The 23,689-nt window shown below is 34.8% G+C and overlaps 1 protein-coding gene across 1 annotated transcript in view; it reads left to right on the plus strand.

The window, feature by feature from the left end:
- The window catches only part of LOC126740092 (protein deltex), a 37,517-nt gene continuing 13,828 nt past the window's right edge, over window positions 1-23,689 (plus strand). The window contains exons 1-5 of the mRNA XM_050445977.1: window positions 1-603; window positions 11,824-12,144; window positions 12,326-12,772; window positions 23,093-23,432; window positions 23,487-23,643. Coding sequence (XP_050301934.1) covers window positions 405-603; window positions 11,824-12,144; window positions 12,326-12,772; window positions 23,093-23,432; window positions 23,487-23,643 — 1,464 coding nt within the window. The 5' untranslated portion in view covers window positions 1-404. The remainder of the gene's footprint in view (window positions 604-11,823; window positions 12,145-12,325; window positions 12,773-23,092; window positions 23,433-23,486; window positions 23,644-23,689) is intronic.

Below are 23,689 nucleotides of genomic sequence, written 5' to 3' on the forward strand. Positions count from 1 at the left end.
CCTTCATACCGGATACAACCTAAACGTGGTCGGTAGAACTAGGACTGTCCGGTGCAATACGAATGTATACGAATACGAAAAGGTTTTTACGAATCATACAAATACGACCATCTCTACAACAAAGAACCACCTGTCATGATCCTGTCATATAAGTGGTTTGTGTACGTTCCCGTTCCTATGAAAAATCTAAAAAAGTAAACAAAAATAAATTAATTCAACCCACTTAAAAGTGGTCAAATTAATCAATGTGAAATGGTTCTGTAGATGGACATCGAATTTACGCTCTAATCAGTGTTTTATTGCCTCATTCTCTTGAAACCCATTCCGTGAAGAAGCTATAGCGATGATTGACAAATAAAATTGCAGTGTTCAGTGCCCTAAAGGTAATAACAAGGCTGATTAAAATGTCTGGTCACGCAGTGGTCGTGTGGGAATACGAGATTCGAACTGCCTACTGGAAACCCTACAGTCCTGAAGTGAGCCAACATTTAGAGAGGGCCAATGCCAAACAACTTACCAGGGTCCTGTTGTCTGATGCTGATCCTAATTTAAAGAATTACTATGTCAACTTAAGGACTTTAACTCAGGAATTAGAATATTCTGGTATGTATAGCAAAATTAGGAAGTTAAATATTTATGAGTAAATAGCCAGAGTAATAAACTCCAAATAATACTGCCAACTAAAGTCTATGTCAATCATCTAATTTACTTTCCCTTTTTAAAGATTTAAATTTATCATAAAATAATGTTATCTAGATGTCCTCTCATATCTATTAATGTTGATTTGGTCATAATTGAGATCTAGGGTATAATATATATCAATCTGTTGTATACACTATGACAATATAATATAATAAACAACTTTTAGAACCATAAACACCATCATATTGTTTATTGGAGAGCAATCTAACTTATTGTCCAAAAATAACTCTTTGCAATTAACTTTAAATTGACCATAAAACCAAGGAATGATAAATAAATGAAATATTTTTTTTGCTTTTGATGCAATTTGCAATATGGAAGTATGGAAACAAAATTGATTATATTTTTCATCTTTGCTGCAGATCGTGTTATCGTGAGCTACGTATTACCCATTGCGCAACACTGCTTGGTTGCGGCTTGCAGGCAGTGGAAATTTTCTTTTTTATTTTTTGAACCGGGAGTCAGCAGACTTCACTTTGCTGTGTTACTGCACGTTGCATTAATAATTTTTGAGCATTATTTTCGTGTTTTTTTCACTATGGCTGTTTATACCTCTTCCGAAAGAGTTCAACTAATTAAATGGTTTTATGGAGGCAATTCGGCAGTACAATGTAGAGATTTGTTTTCAGTGACATTTGAGAATAGACCGATTCCTTGTGGAAAAATGGTTTTAAATGTGGTTACAAATTTTGAGACATCTTTTTGTCTTTAAGATTGTAAAAAATGCCACACAAAACGTCAAGAACCACCTGTTGAAGTGGTCCAGGATATATTAGAATGGCAGGAAGAAATGGTTTGCAGTACCCTAGAACTTGATTCGACACGGTCCACTAGAAGTGTTGGAGAGGAACTATGAATGAGCAATAAAACTGTTGCTCGTATCTGGAAAAAATAGGGGTACAAATGTTTCAAGTATTCAAAAACTCAGGAAATATTTCCTGAAGAGCAGTGGCGAAGAATGGAACTTTGTGAAACCATGTTTCCATCAAGGCAAATGAAAACGAATATTCTTTAAAAAATATTTTGTTTTCTGATGAATCTTCTTTTCCATTACATGGCAAACACAATCCTTCCATTGTTCGTTATTGGTTTCAGGAAAACGAGCACAGAAGTTTTCAGTTCTGTACATAGTATCCTCAGAAATTGAATGTTTGGGCAGGTATTTTGGGCGACAATGTTATAGGGACATTTTTTTATTGATGGCACTTTAAACGCCCAAAAGTACCTTGAGTTGCTGCAAAACCAAGTTCTTCCTGCCATTCAAATCCTACCTGATGTAGACCTGGGATCGGTTTATTTTCAGCAAGATGGCTGTCCTGCTCATAACGCGGTTAGGGTAAAAGAATTTTTAACAAATACTTTTCCTAACCGCCTTATTAGTGGGACTGGCGATATTAAGTGGCCTCCTAGATCTCCAGATTTGTCTCCAAATGACTTTTATCTGTGGGGTTACCTTAAGCAGACCATTTATAAGCATGAATTTAGTAGGCCAACAAATTTAGAGGAGTAGCGAAATAAAATTATCGAAGGTGCCAATTCCATTTTACCTGAAACTCTTTTGGAGGTGCGAAATAGCTTTTACGATAGGTTAAGTTTTTGTTTAACGAAAGAAGGCGGTTTATTTGAGCCTTTTATTTAAAAAATGATATGTTGTTAAGTTTGTTTATTAGAGTTTTATTTCTGATTTTTTATTATATTTTTATCAGAGTTGATATTTTATTTTTTATTAAAATAATGCTTTAATTTTCATTATGCAAAGCACAGCATATTAAACATTTTAAGATTACAATTCTATGGTGGTTTTACACATTGTCATGTCTGTAAAACCCGCATTAGAATAAATATTTTAAAAATGCCTGGATTTTCGCGTAATATTTTGGGACATTTTGTCGCCAAACGACGCAGCTCCCACGAAAGTCAGATGTTTACTTAACTAATCCCGTCCTCGTGCCGACCGGGGCGGTGCTCTGTCGCAGGCACTCGTACACTTGCGACGTTGCAAAATTTCGCCTCTATGCGGTTTCCTATAAGTAACGAACGAAAACACGATCTGTATAACTTCTGCCTGTAGTGTCTACATTAGAAGCTACTTGAGATGAGTCTCACGAAGGCATTCCAATCTGACTACAATATTTAACTGTTTAAAATGCTTTGTGTTCCCAATTACAAATCCAATAATTTTATAAGTTTTATTTGTTATTATAATTTAATGAATACTAAACTTTAAGTTTACCTGAAAGTTTACACTCATACTTTCTGGACAATTTATGATATTTACTATACAGGGTGTCCGGAAGCTAGATGCAGTCCTTTAAGGGGGTTATAGCTGGTTATATAATGGGGGTTAATTTCAAACACGTTAAGCTAAATATGTATAAATTTTTTATGGTAATTTTTGCATTTTTCTCAAGAAATACCAAAATTTCACACTTAAACGGTAAGAGCGCAAGTTACAATTAGTATCGGAGTTTCAAAGTTTATTTTGTTTTGTCTAATGTGTATTAATAAAAATACGATCAATTTCAAGCTTCTGTGTAAACTTATTAGAAAAAATAGAGATATTGAAACGTAAAAAATAAATATGTAGTTAAAATAAAAATGCTTTATTTTATGTTTAAATAATTGTTATGAAAATGCTTTCGTCGTTCAAACCTCTCTAAAAATATGCCTAGCTTCTGCCCTTTATTTTAAGATATCACTTATGCCGATGCCTGGCCAATTCTCAGAATTATGGCCTCTTTTGTGCCGCAGGTCATTTAAACAAAACTTACTGGATTGGTTTTCTATTATGGGACAGTTCAGGTAAATATTCAGGTAAATAAAAAGTAATAAAAACAAAATTAAGCAGAGGTACCTAATAGTAGATACTTTTGGGTAAGGGGTACCTAGTAGGTACTTTGGGGTGGGGGTTAAAAGTTAGGTACTCGCTTAATAAATAAAAACGTGTGATTTTAGCCTCTTGTTGTTTACTTTCACTCTCGCCTCTAATTTTGTAAGATTATCAACTTCGTACTGACTGCATCCACTGTTTTTTAAATCGAGTTTCTGCCCGTTTTATTAAACAGTATTGTAAAATGAAATTTACCAACCAAGAGTACGCTGATATTGTCTTCACATATGGACGCGCTAACGGTAATGGAGCTTTGGCACGACGCTTGTACCAGGAACGTTATCCAGATCGGAGGTTACCAAACTTCAGGGTGTTTCAAAACACCTTTCGCCGTCTTATTGAAGTTGGCATTGGGAATAATCCGGCACGTGGAGTCAACCCGGACCATAATAATGTAGAGATTGAGGAGCAAATACTGGAAGCTTTTACCGCAGACCCTACTGCAATCAGAAAAGTAGCTGAAGACCTTGGCCTTTCTAGATGGAAGGTGTGGACGACGATGAAGAAAGATGGACAGTATTCCTTTCATATTACGGGGGGTGCAGGGCTTACAAGAAGAAGACCCTGCAAGACGAATTCAGTTCTGTCGCTTTTTATTGAACATGGACATCGAGGACCCGTTATTCTTAAGAAGTATCTTGTGGACAGACGAGTCCAATTTTTCCAGGGAGGGTATTATCAACTTCCACAACCTCCACGAATGGGCTGCCAAAGATGCAAATCCGCACTGGAAAAAACAAAAATCATTTCAGAACAGATTTTCGGTCAATGTGTGGGCCGGAGTAATAGGCAGGACTATTATTGGGCCACATTTTCTACCAGAGAATTTAAACGGTGCCAACTATTTACATTTTCTACAAAATGATATCCCCGTTCTTCTGGACGAAGCTGGATTATTGGAACGAAAAAGACCAATAATCTTTCAGCAAGATGGGTTTCCAGCGCATTGGTCCTTGGCTGTCAGGAATTACTTAGACGACTGTTTTCCGGACGGTTGGATCGGTAGAGGCGGAACCTTTCCTTGGCCTCCTCGATCGCCTGACCTAACTCCGTTGGATTTTTTCATATGGGGCCGGACAAAGGAGCTTGTATACGCCACCGAAATAAGAACAAGAGAAGAGTTGATTCGCAAAATAAATGAAGCATTTGGCAGGATGAAAGAAGATATGACCATAAGAGTAACCACCACCGAAGTAACAAAAAGGGCTCGTGCCTGTATTAGAAATAATGGATTGCATTTTAAACATGAACAATAAATAGTATAAACAAAGTTGTGTTTTATTTAACAATAAAACTTAAAATAACCCCACAATCGGGGCTCTAATGCTTAGTAGGCTTATGAGAGGTCTCAGTCTAATAATTTTTGTTTACATGACCTGCCGCACAAAAGAGGCCATAATTCTGAGAATTGGCCAGGCATCGGCATGAGTGATATCTAAAAATAAAGGGCGTTTCAATGTCTCTATTTTTTCTATAAGTTTACACAGAAGCTTGGAATTGATCGTATTTTTATTAATACACATTAGACAAAACAAAATAAACTTTGAAACTCCGATACTAATTGTAGCTTGCGCTCTATTACCGTTTAAGTGTGAAATTTTGGTATTTCTTAAGAAAAATGCAAAAATTGCCATAAAAAATTTGTAAACAAATTTCGACCTACACATATTTAGCTTAAAATGTTTGAAATTAAGTCAGCTATCACCCCCTTAAAGGCTTGCATCTAGCTTCCGGACACCCTGTATTATGATGCCATATAATGAAGTTCATGTTAATCTCATAACAGAACACTTATCAAAATCGAGCGACATTTTTATTTTTCATTCAGCTGCTATAAGTATCAATCTTTCTGATCTTGAACCTTGAACACCTTTAAGTAATCAGAATATATCAAACAGAAGGCGTTTAAGAAAATTGGGCAAGTAATTTATAAATAAAACAAATACAAAGGTGTTGTTAGGGCATTTTCTGATCTGTGTCAATTTAATAATATTTGTAATCTACAAAGTAATATCCTTGATCTGATATTTGCTAATTTCTCATGAATTGTTAATGGTGGTGTTTCACTTGTCTCTTATCATCCTTTTATTATTATAACATTTAGGGCAGAAGCCAATTGGAACTGTAACTTTAAATCAACATCTCAACAAGGAAGGACTTTTAACTTTCCTGTGCTGCACCAGCTTATCTCTGAAATTTTCTTCATGAATTTGATAATGTTAATGGGGCAGTTTCCACTTTCTTTTGTATTTTGGATAATATCTTTGGCAGTTCCTTCTGTTATGGACATCATAAAAATAAATCTCTTTACCTCAGGTGGTATACTGTCCAAATTGTGGCAGCTGGAAAAGTACAGGTTGCATAATAGGTGGAAAAGAATTAAATCATTAGTTGACTATAATACTTATAAAACCTTGTGAGCTTCCAAGTCCTATATTGATGCAGCAGAACAAATACTGAAAACTCTATATATTGTGATTCCAAGAAATTCTGAAAAACTATACAAGAAAGATACACTTCTAGAATCCCTAATATTTTGAATTCAAATAGCAATTGTTTGTTACTACTCCCCTGCAAATTGTGAATGCTTTTGCAAATTCCTTTAACAGCCTCACACCATCTGCTGAGTTCAGTCATGATTGTGCTTCTCAAAATATTCATATGTATAAATTAAATTAAGTTAAAAATAAGGAGACTGCAGGGTTTGACAGTGTTCTTTCTCATCGTCTATGTGATTGTGTTTGTATTTTCACTGAACCTCTCTGTATTCTTTTAAATTTTTTACTAAGCAAAAGCACTTTTCTCAACATCTAAAAACAAGCAATAATTTGCCCTGTCTTTAATTTAGGAGAAAGAAATATGTTATAATTTTTCTAAGGCCATTGACAGCTGCATTTATAGCAACTTGTTTCACCAAATTAAATAATTTAGTTTAGCTAATCAGCATGGTTTTTTTCAATCATTTTTGAGAATCATCAAGACTGGGATGCAGCTGCAAGAAGATTTTGATAGGGTTTTTAAATGGTGTGAAGTTAACAGACTCCCATTAACCTTCAGAAATATGAAAATATGTCAATTTCTTTGCTCAAAGATAAGATTGACTTTGGTTGCATTTAAATGATCACACATTGTGACTCTGTTTGTGACCTGGGGATCTGCGTTGATCTTAGAGAGATTATCTTTAATAATCATATCATAAGATCTGCTTCAAAGCTCCTTGCTGTCATTATTAGATCAGCATTTTTTAGACTTCAAGCAGAACAGAAATAACATTTCTACTACTGTATTCATTTTTATTATAGTTTCTTAAGTATATAGTTCATATTTACTTGTTATTATTTAAAACGTTCACATACTAGACGTATGTTTCCAAGGCTCCACTATTTGGTCACATTTTTATGGTTTAAAGTAGCCCGCTCATAGTAAATGTTATATCATCATATGGGAAATTTTGTTTTGGAGATAACTACGAAAACGAGAGGAGTGTTTCTCAACACAGGGAGCCTCAAATAAAGAAATTCATTCCAACTTTTAAACGGCTGCTCTGCCCAGTTCTGCTAACAATTCATGGTATTTCCATTGTTCTTCTCGCACCTGGGATCCACTAGGCATTTTCAACATTATTCACTAGATAAAGACTGAACTAAATTTTTGTGGACTATCTAAGGCATGTATTGTTATTATTTTTGTTTCTGTTGACATTTCAGTATTTATGTTTACATTTTCACATTATAATTAGGATTTAGGGAAATTCAGGTTTCAGCAGCACATTTAAATTCTTAGAAATATTAGTTTAATAAGATGAATCATAGCTTTAAGTGCTGTAAAAATAAGGATATTTTAAATTACTACTGCATAGCTTGCAACTCAATCTTTCACCCTAGTTGCCTCGAGCGACAATCTGAGGTTATAAGGTTGGGAGGCTATAAAATTTTGTGTACAGAAAGATGTCAGACAACTTTTAATGAAGAAAAAGGTCAAACTAGGGCCTATGAACAGAAAATTGAGAGTATGATGGAGGAACTTAGGGAAAAGGATAGATACTTACAGAGAATTCGTAGAAATAGTCTGGTTTTTGAGGATGAAGTATTTGAAGCAGAAAGAAAGTTTTCATCGACACTTGATATTCTCAGTAAAAAAATGACGAACTAAGGAACATGATCTGAATTTGTTGGTAAAGTCTCTGGAACAGGAAAAAATGGATCTTTCACTCAAAATGGACAAATGTTGTAGCTGTTGTAGCTGTTTGTAGCTGGAAAATGTAATAGATTGTTTCTTAAGCTTTTGCGTAACAAAATGGGACATGTTACAACATTCAATATTTTCTAAAACCTGGTTGCTTGACTCGTGATTTGGTACTAACTGCTTCAGCTCTTGCTTCCAATTTTACCAAGAACGATTTGGTCATCTTGTGGTTGAACGGAACATATTCTCCTACAACTATTATTAACGATTTTATCATTCCCTGTAAAAACACTACTTTCCTCGTTATGACAAGCACTTGTTTTGGACCAAGTTGCAGTGTTGTATATAATAGTAATCTGTCATTATATAAAGCTTTCCATAAAAACAACATTGACCTAAGTCGAATACTTGAATGCAATTATGCTAATCATTTTGCTGATTTGGCTTGTATATTACATGGCCACATAAAAAAATATTTTCTAAACCCACTGTATAATTCTAAGCATCTAAAACTAAATAGATCACCTAATTTTGTCGAAAGCGTGGGTAATGAGTCTGAGCATGTGACTGGTTCTGACTCTTTTTTATAGATGAGACCGTAGAGGTTGAAGCTCCCTTTCATTCAACTGCAATATCAAAATTAAAGCACTGTAGTGCATTTTTATTAAATATTCAATCCCTTCGGAATAAGGTGGATGAGCGTCAACTTCTGCTTGCTAATTTTAATTTTTATGACATTGTTATATTAACAGAACATTGGCTTAGACCTAATGAATGTTTTTGTATTGATGAGTATGTACCACTGTCAGTTTATTATAGACAAAACTCTTTGCATGGAGGGACTGCAGTTCTAATTAGGATACATTTTCAAAGCTTTTTCTGTACTGTTGATAAGTTTGGTAATGCCCCGGTTGAACGGGTTTTTGAGTGTTCGGTGTGTTTTTGTAAATTGTTTAATATGTACGTTATTTGTATATACTGCCCGCCCTTTGGGGATATCAGTGTGTTTCTTGACAGGTTAGATTGTCTTCTGTCCCAGCTCCCTATTCACTCGCGTGTTATCTTGGCTGGAGATTTTAATATTAATTATTCAGAGGTTTCCTTACCATAAAGAATTTCTCTTTATGGAATCTTCAAATCTTTTGCACTCACCATGCATGCTAATGCACCCACTCGTATTTCGTCCTCTTCATCGACCACTATTGATTATTTCTGCAGTAATTTGGACGGTGTTACCTGTTCAGTGCACTCAGTGGGTATATCGGATCACGAGGGGGTGTATGTCCAATTCCCTGGTGATCTTAAAAACAAATCTGGCCGCCGCATTGGGAGAGTGTTTAGTGGGAACAGTTTGAATTTATTTTCTCAATCCATTTCGTCTGTTAACTGGAATGCAATTCGGGTTGCTCCACAACCATTTCTTCCTTTTATTATACATTACGTGATAAAAAATATTTGCTTTCCCTTGCTTAGACTTTAAATCCAAGAGACGAAAACCATGGATCACCGCGGGACTAAAAACATCTGCCCAAAATTTGCGATGCTTAGCAAGACTTCGCAAATCTATTGACAATCAATTCATCAGGTCTTATTTTCAGGATTATCGGAAAATTTATAGGCATCTGATAAAAGTCAGAAAGGAACTGTATTACAATGAGCGCTTAGATTCGTCCGGTAACAGACAGAAGGAATGTTGGTTAATCATTAACGAATGTAGGCAGTCTTCTCGTCGGCGGTTGGTTGAATCGGACTTGGGGCCCGATGATTTCAATGACTATTTTTCTAATATTGCTGAGAAGTTACTGGAAGCAGTTCCCAGTGACGGCGATCCATTGAAGTATCTTAATCGGAATGCTATCAACCAATCATTCTTTTTCCACCCTGTAGATGCCACCGAGGTCCTTGAAACAATTCAGTGCTTAAAGAATCATAGGTCTTCGGGTTCCGATGGTATCTCTTCACGTCTGCTGTCACTTCTGCCTGCGAGCGCTTTAGGTGCTTTGGTTTGGGCAATCAATCAGTCATTTCTTCAGGGCGAGTTGCCATCCTGTTTAAAGGAAGCTATGATTATCCCTCTTCATAAGGGTGGTAGCTTGGACCGACCCTCTAACTTCCGTCCCATGTCAATTTGGTCTACCTTCTCCAAGGTTCTTGAGCGGCTTGCAAAAAAGAGAATTGTCTTGAATTGCTTTGGGGTGGTTGAAGTCATACCTGTCTGGCCGCACCCAGAGGGTGGTTTCATCTGGATTTTCGTCAGGGATAGCACATCTTAAATGTGGTGTACCTCAAGGGTCAGTGTTGGGTCCTATTTTATTTTTATTATACGTTAATGACTTAAGCTCTCTATCACTGCATGGACTAGTGGTTCAGTTCGCCGATGATACTACAATTCTGTGGCATAACAAAAATCAAAAAGTAGTCAGATCACTCATAGTAGAGGACCTTCACAAAATTAAAGAGTGGTGCATCTGCAATCAGCTTGTATTCAATGTTGATACAAGTTGACTTTTGTTCTGGGCTTTAAGTGTAATGTAGAGGGTTTTTTGTTTGATGAGCAGAGCCCACTACATGGTAGGGATTATTCTCGATTTCTCGGACTCTTCATTGATGAGAGTTTAAGGTTTGACAACCACGTTTTGGGCCTCGCTGCTAAACTTTCTTCTGGTTGTGTTGCAGCAACACTCATACATAAGTCCGTAAGTCCACCATCCTGCACCAGTCATGATACTCGTCAAGTGGGCAACTTATCTGTTCCAATCCCCACCTCCTCACTTACGAGAAACTATCTTATATTTATTAGTCGTAAACTATTTAATCATGTTCCTTTTTCGATTAGGACTGTTACAGAGCTTAAAAAGTTTAGGAGAGAACTAAAGAAATTAATTTTACCAAAAGCTTACTACAGCATTGAAGAGTATTTTAACGACTCATTTTAATATTTAAAATTAATTATATATCTGTTGATCAGATTTATTTATTTTTTTTTATTATTCTTGTTTTATGTTGGTTCTCGCCTTTTCTTCTTTTTTGGTTTTTTCTTTGATTATATAAAATATGCTTCTATGTACAATCAAAATCGATTCTGTATTCTGTTTTTGTCCTGTATCCTGTATAACCAAATAAATACTTGTATTATAAATTCTAGGATTAGGAAGCTTTTAGCACAAGTTTGTAAACTTAGCAAATAAAGTATATTTTGACTTTGACTTGACTAACAGGCTGAAATCAGTTGTAAAAATATGTTAATTTAAGGATAGATGGTGTATATCCTGAGAGGAGATTCAGTCAGCAGCTATTGTGTTCAAGATTTAACATACTGTCTCTTTAAATATTATTTATTATTAAATTTGCTGTTTGTGGAAGTTTAGTGTTTTTGTTTAAAATATGAAGAATTAAATTGATGCTTCAGATCTCTTCAGCTTTGCTGTCCCCTGCATCCATTCACGATGTATTTTGTTTTAACACTTTATGGTACCAATTTGACCAAAATAAAGCCCTTAGATAGATATAGACTATACAACTCTTTCAATCATGTTCAATTATGGTTTGATGTTGGTCTGTTTGGCTTGGATAATTTTGAAATCTGTTCTTTTATATAGAATTAGATTGTTAGTTAATTAAGCATGTAATTTTATATTATACTAGGTAGTGTATTTAATCTTGTTATTTGTTAGTTACATTATTGAATTTATTGTATTATCCGTTAATATTTCAATAATTGTCTTATTATTAGGATTTGTTTATACTATCCTTACAATATTCTGGCATTTTTAGCTAACAGTTGCAGGTTTTATCTTTAGGGATGCAAAACACTTTGACATTGATTTATCTTTCCATAGTACTTTTTTGTACTATGTTTATAATTATTACCCAAGGGAAAAGTTCATGTTTTTAACAGCATTTTCATTGTCTATATTGCTTAAGATTATCATTATTTAAATGGATATATGTAACATAAGTACAAATATCTAGATATAAATTTGCACAATTATTATTTAAATTACCAAGAGCTTTTTTTCAAGAAAACCTTTATTAATCGTTTTCAGAAATAGTTAAGCCAGTACGCCGAAAATGCTACCCCCAATCATCCCCAGCAGGCAAAGGAGCAAAATGGGAATGTGTAGGCTCCGACCATGAATGGCATTCTTTTGACATGGATATACAATGTCTCATTGAAGAGGCCTGGGCCAAAGGGGATCAGACAATTGATATGAGTAAAACCCACTTGGGTTTTCCTTATGTGATCAACTTTAGTAATTTAACTCAGATGTGGCTGGCAAATGGCTATGTGAGGAGTGTTAGGAGAATCAAACAGGCACCTTATCCGCTTGTGAAAGTACGGTTAGAAGAATTGGCACCAGTAACTGGTAAGATATATTTTGTTTCTATTCAAGTCAATATCATATTTACAAAGAAATAAATCATTTAGGGTTTTGAATAAAAGAAAGCCAAGTGGCTTTAATATATCTTTTACACACTAAACATAAATCAAATTTTTATCACATTAAATCAAATCATATGGTAATTCCAGTTTTACGGTTATTTCAGGGCGTAGAAATACAGATTCTAGACAGCCGCGTTCAAAGGGAGCAGTTCAAGATCAACCTGCCAAAGTGATAGGAACAAGCGCAGCTCTAAACTCAACAAGCACAGACCCCAGCAAGAAGAACGTCAACAAAAAGAAATCATCGAAAAGTAATAAAAGCGAAACCACCCCTACTACGTTGGCGAGGGTGATCTTAAACAATTTAAACATATTCGGACATAAGTCGAGCACCAGCGGTAACCCGGGTAGTCAGGACAATCGCACTTTACTGGACACAGACAGCAGCAGCACGAGATCCGGTCGTAGGCCGAGTTTGGATACAGTTTCGACTTATTTGAGTCAGGAGAGTCGAGAGAGTCAGGCTACAGCCTCTACGGCCGATTTAATCAATTGTAGTGGGAGCGATGACGGATTGGTCGAGGCAGTTGATAGTGTTTCTTCAATTATTGGTGAGTTAAAAAAAATTCCTTAATTTTTACTGAAGAATCACATTTTTACCTCCTTGAATTTATCCTCAGGAATGAAATGAAATTAATATCATGGTGTCCAGCGAGGTATGGGACAAAATTCAAGTACATGTTCTTTAGGTAAATTCGAGTAGAAAATGTCTTGATGAATGAACATAGGTCGGCAATTTTTTTTTCTCGGCGAAAAAATTATTTATGAACACCGGTAGTTCTTGAATCTCCGGTAGTGTGGGATTTCCGGTAGAGTGGTTGCTTCCTCTTTTCCACAGTCTTTCACATGCACCCTGCAGGAAATATTTTTTTGTCTGGTGCATGGCCTGTGAGCAGCCCTTTTACCTTTCGCAGTTGTTGCCTGGTGAGGCTCACTGTGTTCTCCAATGTCTGATATCCCTTTTCCAGATTTTATTGCTGATACAGCATGTTGGTTCTGGGCCTATGAGTCTATTGCTGGCCTCCTTCATTGCAAGTTGGGTTCCTTTCTTTCAGCACCATGGCTGCCCATGTTTTGTGCTAGGATTATCTCTGTCCTGTTTTCATCTTTGGATAGGTCTGCAAGATCCTCCTGCTCCTTGCATGCTAGAATGAATTTTTGCAACCGTTTTTCTTTGAAGACTAAAAATTATTTTAATATTGAGTGGCCCCAAGCTAGAAGAGCATAGACAAGCCTCGATTCAATGCATGCATAGTATGCAGTTGTAAGTACATTTTCAGAGACTACGTCAGCCAAAGTTCTCAGTGCATACACACGAGAAGCCATTTTTTCACACAGTTCATCAGTATGTACATTCCACTGAAGTTTCGTGTCAATATGAACACCAAGAAATTTTACTTTCTAAAGCTGAGCCAGAATGTAAGGAAAAATAAAGCACTTCTGTTTTTTACAGTTACAGATTACAGAAAAAAGATAATAGGAAATTTGTGAGATCCATGAAATCTATTTTGTGGTTGGAAAATAAAAAACGACATAAAATTTTTAAAAAATCATATTTTTCCTTCAGATTATAAGGAGATCATCTGTAACATGAGAAAATGCGATTTTGATTTTACTTTAAAACCAGCAATGGACATGCTCTTAAGTGAATTCGAAAGTTCATTATATACTGAACAGCATTAAAAAAAACATCTGTGGCACCAAGCAGAATGAAAACGAGACGCCGATAATTTACTTATACATCTTGGATTGACGTCGTGCACATTTCTTCGAAAACTTAGTTTTTTACGATGGTAAGCAGGGGAGGATGAATCAAGCAGTCGATGCATAAAAACTAATAAAAATAAAGATTCTCTATACGCAACCATCCAAGAGTACACATTTTTTCAGAAACTGTAAACATTTTCTTAAATTAAAAATCAATCTTCAGCACTGATTTTGAAGCTTCTGCCAACGATACGGGGTGACTTTATCTAAACAAGGAACACAAATAATGTTACAGTAGTTCATAATAGGAAGTACTAAAGGCTCATAGAATTTCTTTATTACTTTGTAGTTAATGATACTTCTATTAGCGTACAATGGTTTAAGCGCATAATAAGATTTTTTAATTACGTCAGAAAATTGCATTTTCAATCTTATGTTTGTTTTTATAAATGAAGAATATGTAACGGATATTGTAAGGGAGGTGGTTTTACTCGACCGCCTGTATGGAGAACAATGCATAACTTTGGTTTATATCCATTTCATTTGCAACCAGTCCAAGCTCTGTAGAGATTCACGGATCTGGACCCTCGTATGCAGTTCTGCAAGTGGCTCATTACATGTCGTAGTTTGCTTAATAACATTTTTACTGATGAGGCTACATTCAGCCGAAACGGTGTCAATAATTTAAGGAATTTCTATTGTTGGCAGCTTGAAAATCTCCATGCAACAATCGAAATTTCCAACACAGTTTTTGGGTTAATGTTTGGTGTGGTTTGTTGGATGGTTTGACGGTCGTTTGACTTCTGCAATTTTTCTTCTGCTTGTGTTGTAGAAGATAATCCAATTCAAAGAAGACAACAGCATGATGGTGCTGCGACCAATAGAAATAGAAATGTGACTGGAGATTTAAAAACACTTTTCCCGGACATTAGATTAGACGCAGGGCCGTAAGTTCCTGATCCCTCTCCGTCACTAGACGGAGTTGGACTATTATAATAATAAATCATTTTATTGTTACAATTAATTATAACAATTTTGCAAATACAAAACAAATATATAAATGAAACAAATGGCCTTTATAGTCAGCTTCTAAGCCGTACTTACATTTAGTTACCTAACCTAAGCCTAATAAAACCCAATACGTTAATGAAAAGCTAGATGACTCGGTTCATTATGTTAAGCGGTACAGAGATAGTACATGGTAAAACTATTAAGCTCTGGTCAGAAAAAATAAAAAATAAATTGTATGTATATAATATTTTATTTTCTCTGAAATGCATATAAACAGCTCTAAAAACTCATTCACTGAGAAGCTGCTGTCTGATCCTTCTATTGAAACAGGATAAAGATGTGTTAAAATGAGTAACTTGAAATTTATTTACGGTTGACGCTATGTTATAAGAGAATCCTCTTTTAAAAAGTTCCCTATTGTGCTTGGGGATCGTAAAGATGTGCTTTCTACGTATATTTAAATTATGAACATCAGTTCTGTAAACAATTTTCCAACTGAGATAGATAGGACACTGAAATTTAATGATGTTATAAAACAGACAAGCCGAGTGCAGTACACGCCTATTGAACATTGACAACCAGCTAAGTTCTTTAAACTAATGTGATACGTGTTGTCTACGTCTTATGCCACATATAAAACGTATGCATGAGTTTTGAACCTTTTGCACTCTCCGGGCCTGTGTTGTATCCAGAAAAGGACCATAAACACTATCCGCGAAGTTCTTTTCTAAGTAATGCCTATAAGGAAAAAGAGATTTAAGGGCGCAGTAGGATTTTTTAATACAAGCTGTTATGTGTTCGGTAAATTTAAGTTTAGTGTCACAAATTAAACCCAGGTTTTTAGTGGAATTTTTAAAAGAAATATTAGCGTTTCCGATACTAGATCCAACTGACTCAAGATATTTTCACGTAGTTTATCATTACAAAATAATAAAGCCACCGATTTCAAGGGGTTCAACCTCAGCATGTGACCCGCGGACACCTCACAAAGTGCCCGAAGATCCGTATTTATTCTAAGGTTAGCCTCTGTCGCATTTTCTGGCTTAAAAGAGTATAAAATTTGAATGTCGTCGGCATATAAATGATAATCACAATGGCGAATAGAATTAATAAAATTAGACGTGTATATTGTAAAAAGAAGGGGGCCCAAGACACTTCCCTGTGGGACACCTGAGTGTAAAGTCACCTGAGTACTTCCCATCAACTAATACCCTCTGCGTCCTGTTACTTAGAAAAGATTGAATCATAGATTGGGCATTAAACCGGAAACCAATATAAACCAAAATACTTAACAAAACATCATGATTTAACAAGTCAAAAGCTCGTGAATAGTCTAGAAGTACCAGAACGCTCGCTTTGCTGTTATCCAATTCCCCATTAATACGGTCTGTAATCTCAGCCAACGCAGTTGTACAAGTATGTCCACGTCGAAATCCTGACTGCTTTTCTGGAAATATTATTACTTGAAATAAAGACAGAAATTTGCATTGCCATAACTTTCTCTAAAATTTTGGACATAGCTGGTAGGATACAAATAGATCTTAGCTGTCCATAGTCATTGGGCTGATTTACTTTTGAAAAAGTAATAGCAATGGCTTCCAAGCACTCGGAAATGTTGATAATCGAAAACATTTCCGATAACGTAAAATTCTAAAAGGTCTTTGTTAGGAGCAGAGTTTGAATTTGTTGTGCTAACAAAATGTGAATTGATCTCGTTAGGTTTTTTTAAATGAGTTGGAAGTGAATTTATTTTTCTATTCACAACATTAATTTTTTTTAATTCAGCCCACTTTTGTCTAGAGTTACAACTTTGGAATTTTATATTTAGATATGCTAAAAGTATTACGAAGCTGTTTGTAATATTGAGTATCCTGAGGCAAACGTTTAAGGCGAAATCGATTTAGTGCATCATTTCTTAGTCTTTTTAATAATTGAAGATTATCAGTAAACCACAGACAGTATGGTTTAGAACAAACTTGTTTTATTATTTTAAGGTGCATGTTTATTAATTAAGGTAGTTAAATTAGGGGAAATAAAATTAACTTTTTCATCCACTGTATCCAAAATATAAATAGCATTCCACTCAATTGCTTCCAAGTCCTGCTGAAATTGATTCATAATTTAATCCTTTTGAAATTTCTAAAAGTTACATTAATACTGTCTGATGGATTCAGATCCTGATCAAGCAATGTACATGTTGTAAGATAATGATCAGAAATATTAATATCTTTCACCTCAACACTAATTCTAAGGTCACTATTAAAACAAATTAAATCAATTAAGCTCTCGCTATTTTGAGTCAATCTAGTTGGTTCAGAGATTTACTGAGTAAGATTAAATGTTTAAAATGTTGTTAGTATCCACGTAAAACCAAGAGTTATATGTGCAGAATGGCCTCAGTCAAGTAAACCGTAGCCACAAGCTAAATGCCCAATTGTAGGATACTAATACAACAGAGTTTGTACCATCAAGAACACCTTCTTTTGTTATCTCAAGGTTGTTGGTCCCCACCATGAAACTGGTATCATCTGCATAGAGAGCCACAGAACAATTTGGCAGAGCTGTTGTAATAGCGTTTATATAAATAAGAAATAACAAAGGGCTCAAAATCGAATCCTGTGGTATGTCTCACAAATTTAACTTCTGAGAACTTATACTAAAAGTTGTTTATATCTTATTTTGTTACGTAGTAAGTAAATTTACACCATTTTCAATAATACCGTAGTAAGAGAGGTTTTTAATTAGGATGCAATGAGATACACAACCAATGGCTTTGAAAGAGTCTAGAAAACTAAATTCACAAAAGCTTTTTCATCAAAGCCCCTTACTATGTAATCACGAAGCCATCCCACAGCGTCTGCTTTCCCGGAAGCCAAATTGCGAGGTGATTAAAATAGAATTGCTTTTAAAGTTTGCCTAGAGCTACTTTTTAAGCAGCCACTCAAACATTTTTGAGACTACTGGGACCAGGAAAATAGGTCTATAATTTGTGATGCAAAGTTTTTTTACCAATTTTATAGACTGGAATAATCTTGCTGATCTTAAAAGACTTAGAGAAGGCGCTCTTTATTAATACTACAGTTAAACAATTTGGTTAAGGGACACTTTTTACTGACTTTGCAAATCTCATGTCCATAAAAAATCGTTGCTGTTTTTTTTGCCTTTAAGGTGTCTATAGCCTCTCGCACATCATTGAAACTTACCTTCATAAAAAGGAAACGAATTATAGCTAAGGTTTCGGTTATTCAGATATTCATTAAAGACAATGGTAGATGAGATAAAAGCCTTTCGGCCACAGATAACATTAGATTTTGGTGACCTTTTCTTTCTACTATTAGAATTTGAAATATAGTTTGAGTTAGCTCGTAACACATTAATATAGTTTAGATAAATATGCAATATATTATTCTTAATGATATTCGTTAACTGCTCATTATTGGTTCTTAGACTTTTCTTGAAAGAGTTGTAAGTGTAACCCATGGGTGAGAGATGTTAAATGTTTATAGATGTTTTTCTTTAGATCTTTTTTAGTTTTTTTAGTTTTTAGATCTTTTTCCTTTTTTTTCGACATAGTAGGCGGTCTATTATCAATACGCATCTTTATAATAGTCCTGAATAAACTTAGTAATTTTGCAGTTTGATTAGTAATTCAAATATAAAACGTAGTGCAAATTGGTGTCCTAGTGCCAGATAATACAATAAAATAAAAAAACTGTAAGTCTAATCTTGATTTTATTCATAAAACAGCATTAAAAACAATATAAACAATACATTTTGTATCCGACTGCCTCACAAAGTTGGAATTTGTTTTTTGTTGTGCTACACAAAGATCGATAAGAGATCAACTTTACCGGCAAACCGGGGCTACTATACGTGAAGACCGGCCAAAATAAATGTAGGGCAATGTCACCGATAACGAATCAACAAATTTTTGAGTTATTGCAAGAAGTCAAATTGCAGAATGACAATATTAAAATTGATGTAGAAGTAATAAAAACAGATTTCAATAGTTTTCAAGGGAGAATACAGGAGCTGGAGCTAAAAATCACTGAATTGGAAGGCGAAAACTCAAAACTTCAAAAAAAAGGTACAACAACTTGAGGAATCTGGTAAGAGAAATCAAATAGTTATATTTGGTCTACAGGAAAAGGCTGATGATCCTCTAAAGGAAAGTACCCTACGCTTATTTACTACAAAATTGCTTATTAAAATAAATTCTCAGGACATTGATAACATATACAGAGTGGGCAAAAAGGCTAAAGAGGCTGCAAGACCGATTATTGTGAGATTTCTGCGTTTCTCGGATAAGCAAAGAATTCTGAAAAACGCTTATAAACTTAAGGGGACTGGTATAGTTATTTCCAATGATTTAACGCCTCAACAAAAACAAGAACAAAAAGTCCTCTATAAATTCCTTAAAATAGCAAAAAATAAAGGTTTTTCGACTAAAATAATAAAAAATAAATTAATAGTAAATGAAGATAGTTTTGAGGTGGCTGATTTGTTGGAGGCAAATGAAGTTACCTTTACAGAGTTCTTTGTAAGTAAAAAGCAACTTTTTAAAAATAATAGTGCTCCCGCAACTCCCGAACCTCGAACCAAGTCTGACAAACAAAAAACTAGCCATCACCCTCCTCCTAAATCTTCTCCGACAAGACCTGAGGTGAATTCGGGAAAAATCTTAACTAGTGGAAAAACATACCAACAAATTAATAATAATCATACTCCCAAATCCTCCAACATTGTGACCAGAACTGTCGCTGCAAGAAAGAATTCATCTTCAAGTTCGGGAACTGGTCTTGAGAAGGGGAAAAAATAAACTATTTAAAAAATTATTCCTACGAACTATCCTATTGTGATTTTAATGTATGGTATACCTAAGTTATTTAGTGCATAAGACTTATTTCTTATTAGACTTTTTAAACGCTTTCGGTTCTCTATTTTTCGTAATCATTATAAAATATCAAAAGTTTTAATCCAAATTTATTTTGTGAGAAGAAGAAAGGATTGTTAGGTATTCTTATAATACCTCAATTAAAAGTTGGTCACTTGAATGTGCGTTCTCTTTCGACGGGCTTGAGTGAATTACGAAATATGGTTAGCGGAAATGAATTCGATATTTTTGCAGTGACGAAAACTTGGCTAAATGGAAATATTCCCACTGCAATGGTTTCTTTACCCAATTATAAATTTTATAGGCTGGATCGTGAGGGAAGGGGTGGTGGTGTGGGTGTATATGTTCGCATGGATTTGCAGGTAAAGGTGGTTCTTAGCGATTATCCCAGAATCAAGGAGATCGAATTGATTTTTTTGGAATTACAAGTGGGTAGGCTAAAACTTTGTTGCAGGGTACCTTCGGGAAACCTGCAGGTATGTGTAGAATACTGGGATAGTCTATTGTCATATGTAACTACTCGATATGGTCCAGTAGTTTTTCTTGGCGATAGCAATATTGACCACAATGTAACAAATATTTTTTATGACTGTTTTATACCTTACGATTTTAGACAAACTATCGACAAACCAACAAGAATCACTGCTAACACAGAAAAAATTATAGACGTGATCTACACAAATAACTTTCATTATGTAACTTCTTCTGGAATACTTTTAGCTGACCTAATATCGGATCGTATGGCTATCTACACCACGTTTGCCTACGGGCTGCAAAAGCATCCGCCCAAGGTGGTGACTTATCGCGATTTTGGGAAGTTTAATGGTGATCTTTTTTCTGAGGATCTGGGAAGAGTGTGTTGGGATCGGATATTCTATATGCCTGATATCGAACAAAAAATAAATTATTTAAACTATCAAATATTGAAACTATTTGATCGGCACGCTCCCCTTAGGACCTCAAGAATTACAAAAAAGAGTTGTCCTTGGTTAACGGATACGATAAAGGCAGTTATGAAAGATAGAGACAAATTTCTAAAAAAATATAAAAAGGAATAAAAGGATAAAAATCTAATTGACTTTAACACATACAAAAAATGCATTTTTGGAATATTGTGAGACTAACAAAGATATAAAACAGCTTTGGAAAACTCTTAAAAGTATGGATATTCAAATTAAAAATAAAAATGGAATTCCTATCAATTTAAAAAAACCTAATGATATAAATCAATATTTCTCCTCAGTCTTTAGTAACTTTCAAAACTGTACAGAGCATGCCTCGTTTTTTAGGACTAATAAATTAAATGAAAATTGTACTTTTCACTTTTAACTTACGTCGTTTGACGAAATTGTTAAAATAGTCAGCAATCTTAAAAGTAACGTTGTTGGTTGTGATAACATAAACGCAAAAATGCTTAAATACTGTCTTCCTGCTATATATAAGCATATAACCCATATTATTAACTGCTGTTTGGAAAATGGTTACTTTCCAGAATTGTGGAAAATCTCGCATATAACTTCTTTACCTAAGATCAATAATCCCGAATCATATTCGGATTTAAGACCCATTAGTATACTTCCTACAATTTCCAAAATATTGGAAAGGGTAGTATACATTCAGCTTTATGAATATGCCTCCAAAAATATTCCTCTGCAGTTCTCCTCTCAAGTCCTCTGCAGTCTGGCTTTCGAAAAGGATATAGTACAACGTCCGTATTATTAAATGTAATAGACGATATTTATAGGTCTCGCGATGTAAACAAAGCTACAGTCTTAATTCTTTTGGATTTTTCGAAGGCTTTCGACACTCTGGATCATGATTTGCTTTGTGCCAAGCTCGAATACTATGGCCTTGATCCGACTTGCATTAAGTTTTTTATTAATTATTTGAGTGACCGGTATCAGCGAGTCGTGATTAGGGATATGGTGTCGGATTTGGTGCGCATTACTTCTGGAGTGCCACAAGGATCCATACTTGGACCGCTATTATTTTTTACACTTCAGACATTTTTGGTTGGATTGTATATTGCAGTATGTATTGTTTTGCTGATGATACCCAAATGCGATATTTATTCGACCTTTCATCCATTGCCGAGTCTTTTTATAGAATAAATAAAAATCTTGAACAAATATATCAATATTCAAAGAGAAATAACCTTGTGCTTAATGCAAAAAAATGCTTAACTTTAACTTTTTGTCATCCAAAGCATCGAGAAATGATAGAGAGCATTACTAATCTAAACATAAATTCTGAAAAGCTTCCATATGTGAGCAATGCTAGAAATCTTGGGCTTATGGTTGATAATAAGCTAAATTTTCGCGAACATGTCTCTTTTGTTACTAAAAGATGCTATGCCATTTTAAGACCACTATATAGTAATATTCACATAATTAACCATAAGTTAAGAAAAAAGCTCTGCGAAAGTCTTGTCTTTCCCATCATTGATTACTGCTATTTAGTATATTATGCCTCTTTAGATTTACTTACTAAAAATAGATTGCAGAAAATTAAAAATACTTGTTGTAGATTTGTTTGCGGAATAAGAAAGTACGATCATGTTTCTGAAAAACTGGTTAAGCTAGAATGGCTTAAAGTTGATAAATTGCATATTTATGCCTATTTAATTTTTATATACCGACTAATTCTTTCCACATTACCCCAATATCTCTATGATATACTTGAAAATAGCGCTATAATGCCCACAAGGTTGCCTTAAGATACAGTCATAGATTTAGTATACCTTGTTTTCGTCATGCTTTTTTTAAGAATAGTTTCTCATACATCGCTCCGTCTATCTTTAACTCGCTAAATGACAACTTTAAGAATATGAGCCTATTGAAGTTCAAGAAGTCGATTATATCCTTTCTTCTATCTACTGAATAGTTACTAGTTAGCTAAAAATATTATTTATCTGCTTAATAATATTTTATTTTATAAGTGTTGTTGCATGTTAGATTTAAAATAATTTTAATCTTTCGCTTTTTTTTATCATGTTTCTCTATGCTAGACTTAGTTAATGGTTAAGTAGTAGTATGTAAAGCTAAATTTCGCCTTTTTTGTCAAACATATATGTTTACAAGAATAAAGACATTTATTATTATTATTATTATTATTATTATTATTATATACTTATTTCATTTTATTTCTAAGAAAAATTCTAAAAAAAAACACAACCAAACCTATAAATGACGGTACAAAAATGATATTTTTACATAAATAATTCCTTTAAAAAAACAACTATTTTCCTCTAAAAATCCAGGTTTGGATCCAGCAAGTGCCTCGATCTCCCAATACGTCCGAGTATCAAAATCAAGTGAGTGGGCGCCACGTCAACCCTGTCCCCTTTGCCGTCAAACCCTCAAACCGACTTTGGTAGTGATCGCCTTACCGTGCAACCATGTGTTGCATCTAGACTGCTTAAATTACTCACTCACAGAACTGCAAGAGGCCGGGGATCAGTTACATATTCAATGTTCGGTATGCGGGTGCGTTTATGGGGAAAAACACGGGAATCAACCGCCTGGCAGCATGGAATGGAGGGTGATCGACCGATGTTTGCCCGGTTTCCCGAACGTGCGGACCATACAGGTTCTTTATAAGTAAGTTTTCACGCGGAAAGCTTCGATCTGAAGTAAACATGGTTAAATTTATAGTATCCAGTCGGGTATCCAAGGTCCGGACCATCCTAATCCGGGAAGGGAGTATTATGCCGTGGGTTTCCCTAGAGTGGCTTATCTACCGGATAACCCTAAGGGCCGAAAAGTTCTGCGACTGTTACGAGAGGCTTGGCATAGGAAGTTAATATTTACTGTGAGTGCTGTTTAGGGTAAAACATGATTTTTTTTTGTTAATTTCA

The sequence above is a fragment of the Anthonomus grandis genome, chromosome 1, assembly GCF_022605725.1.
Source record: "Anthonomus grandis grandis chromosome 1, icAntGran1.3, whole genome shotgun sequence".
Taxonomy (NCBI): Eukaryota; Metazoa; Arthropoda; class Insecta; order Coleoptera; family Curculionidae; genus Anthonomus; species Anthonomus grandis.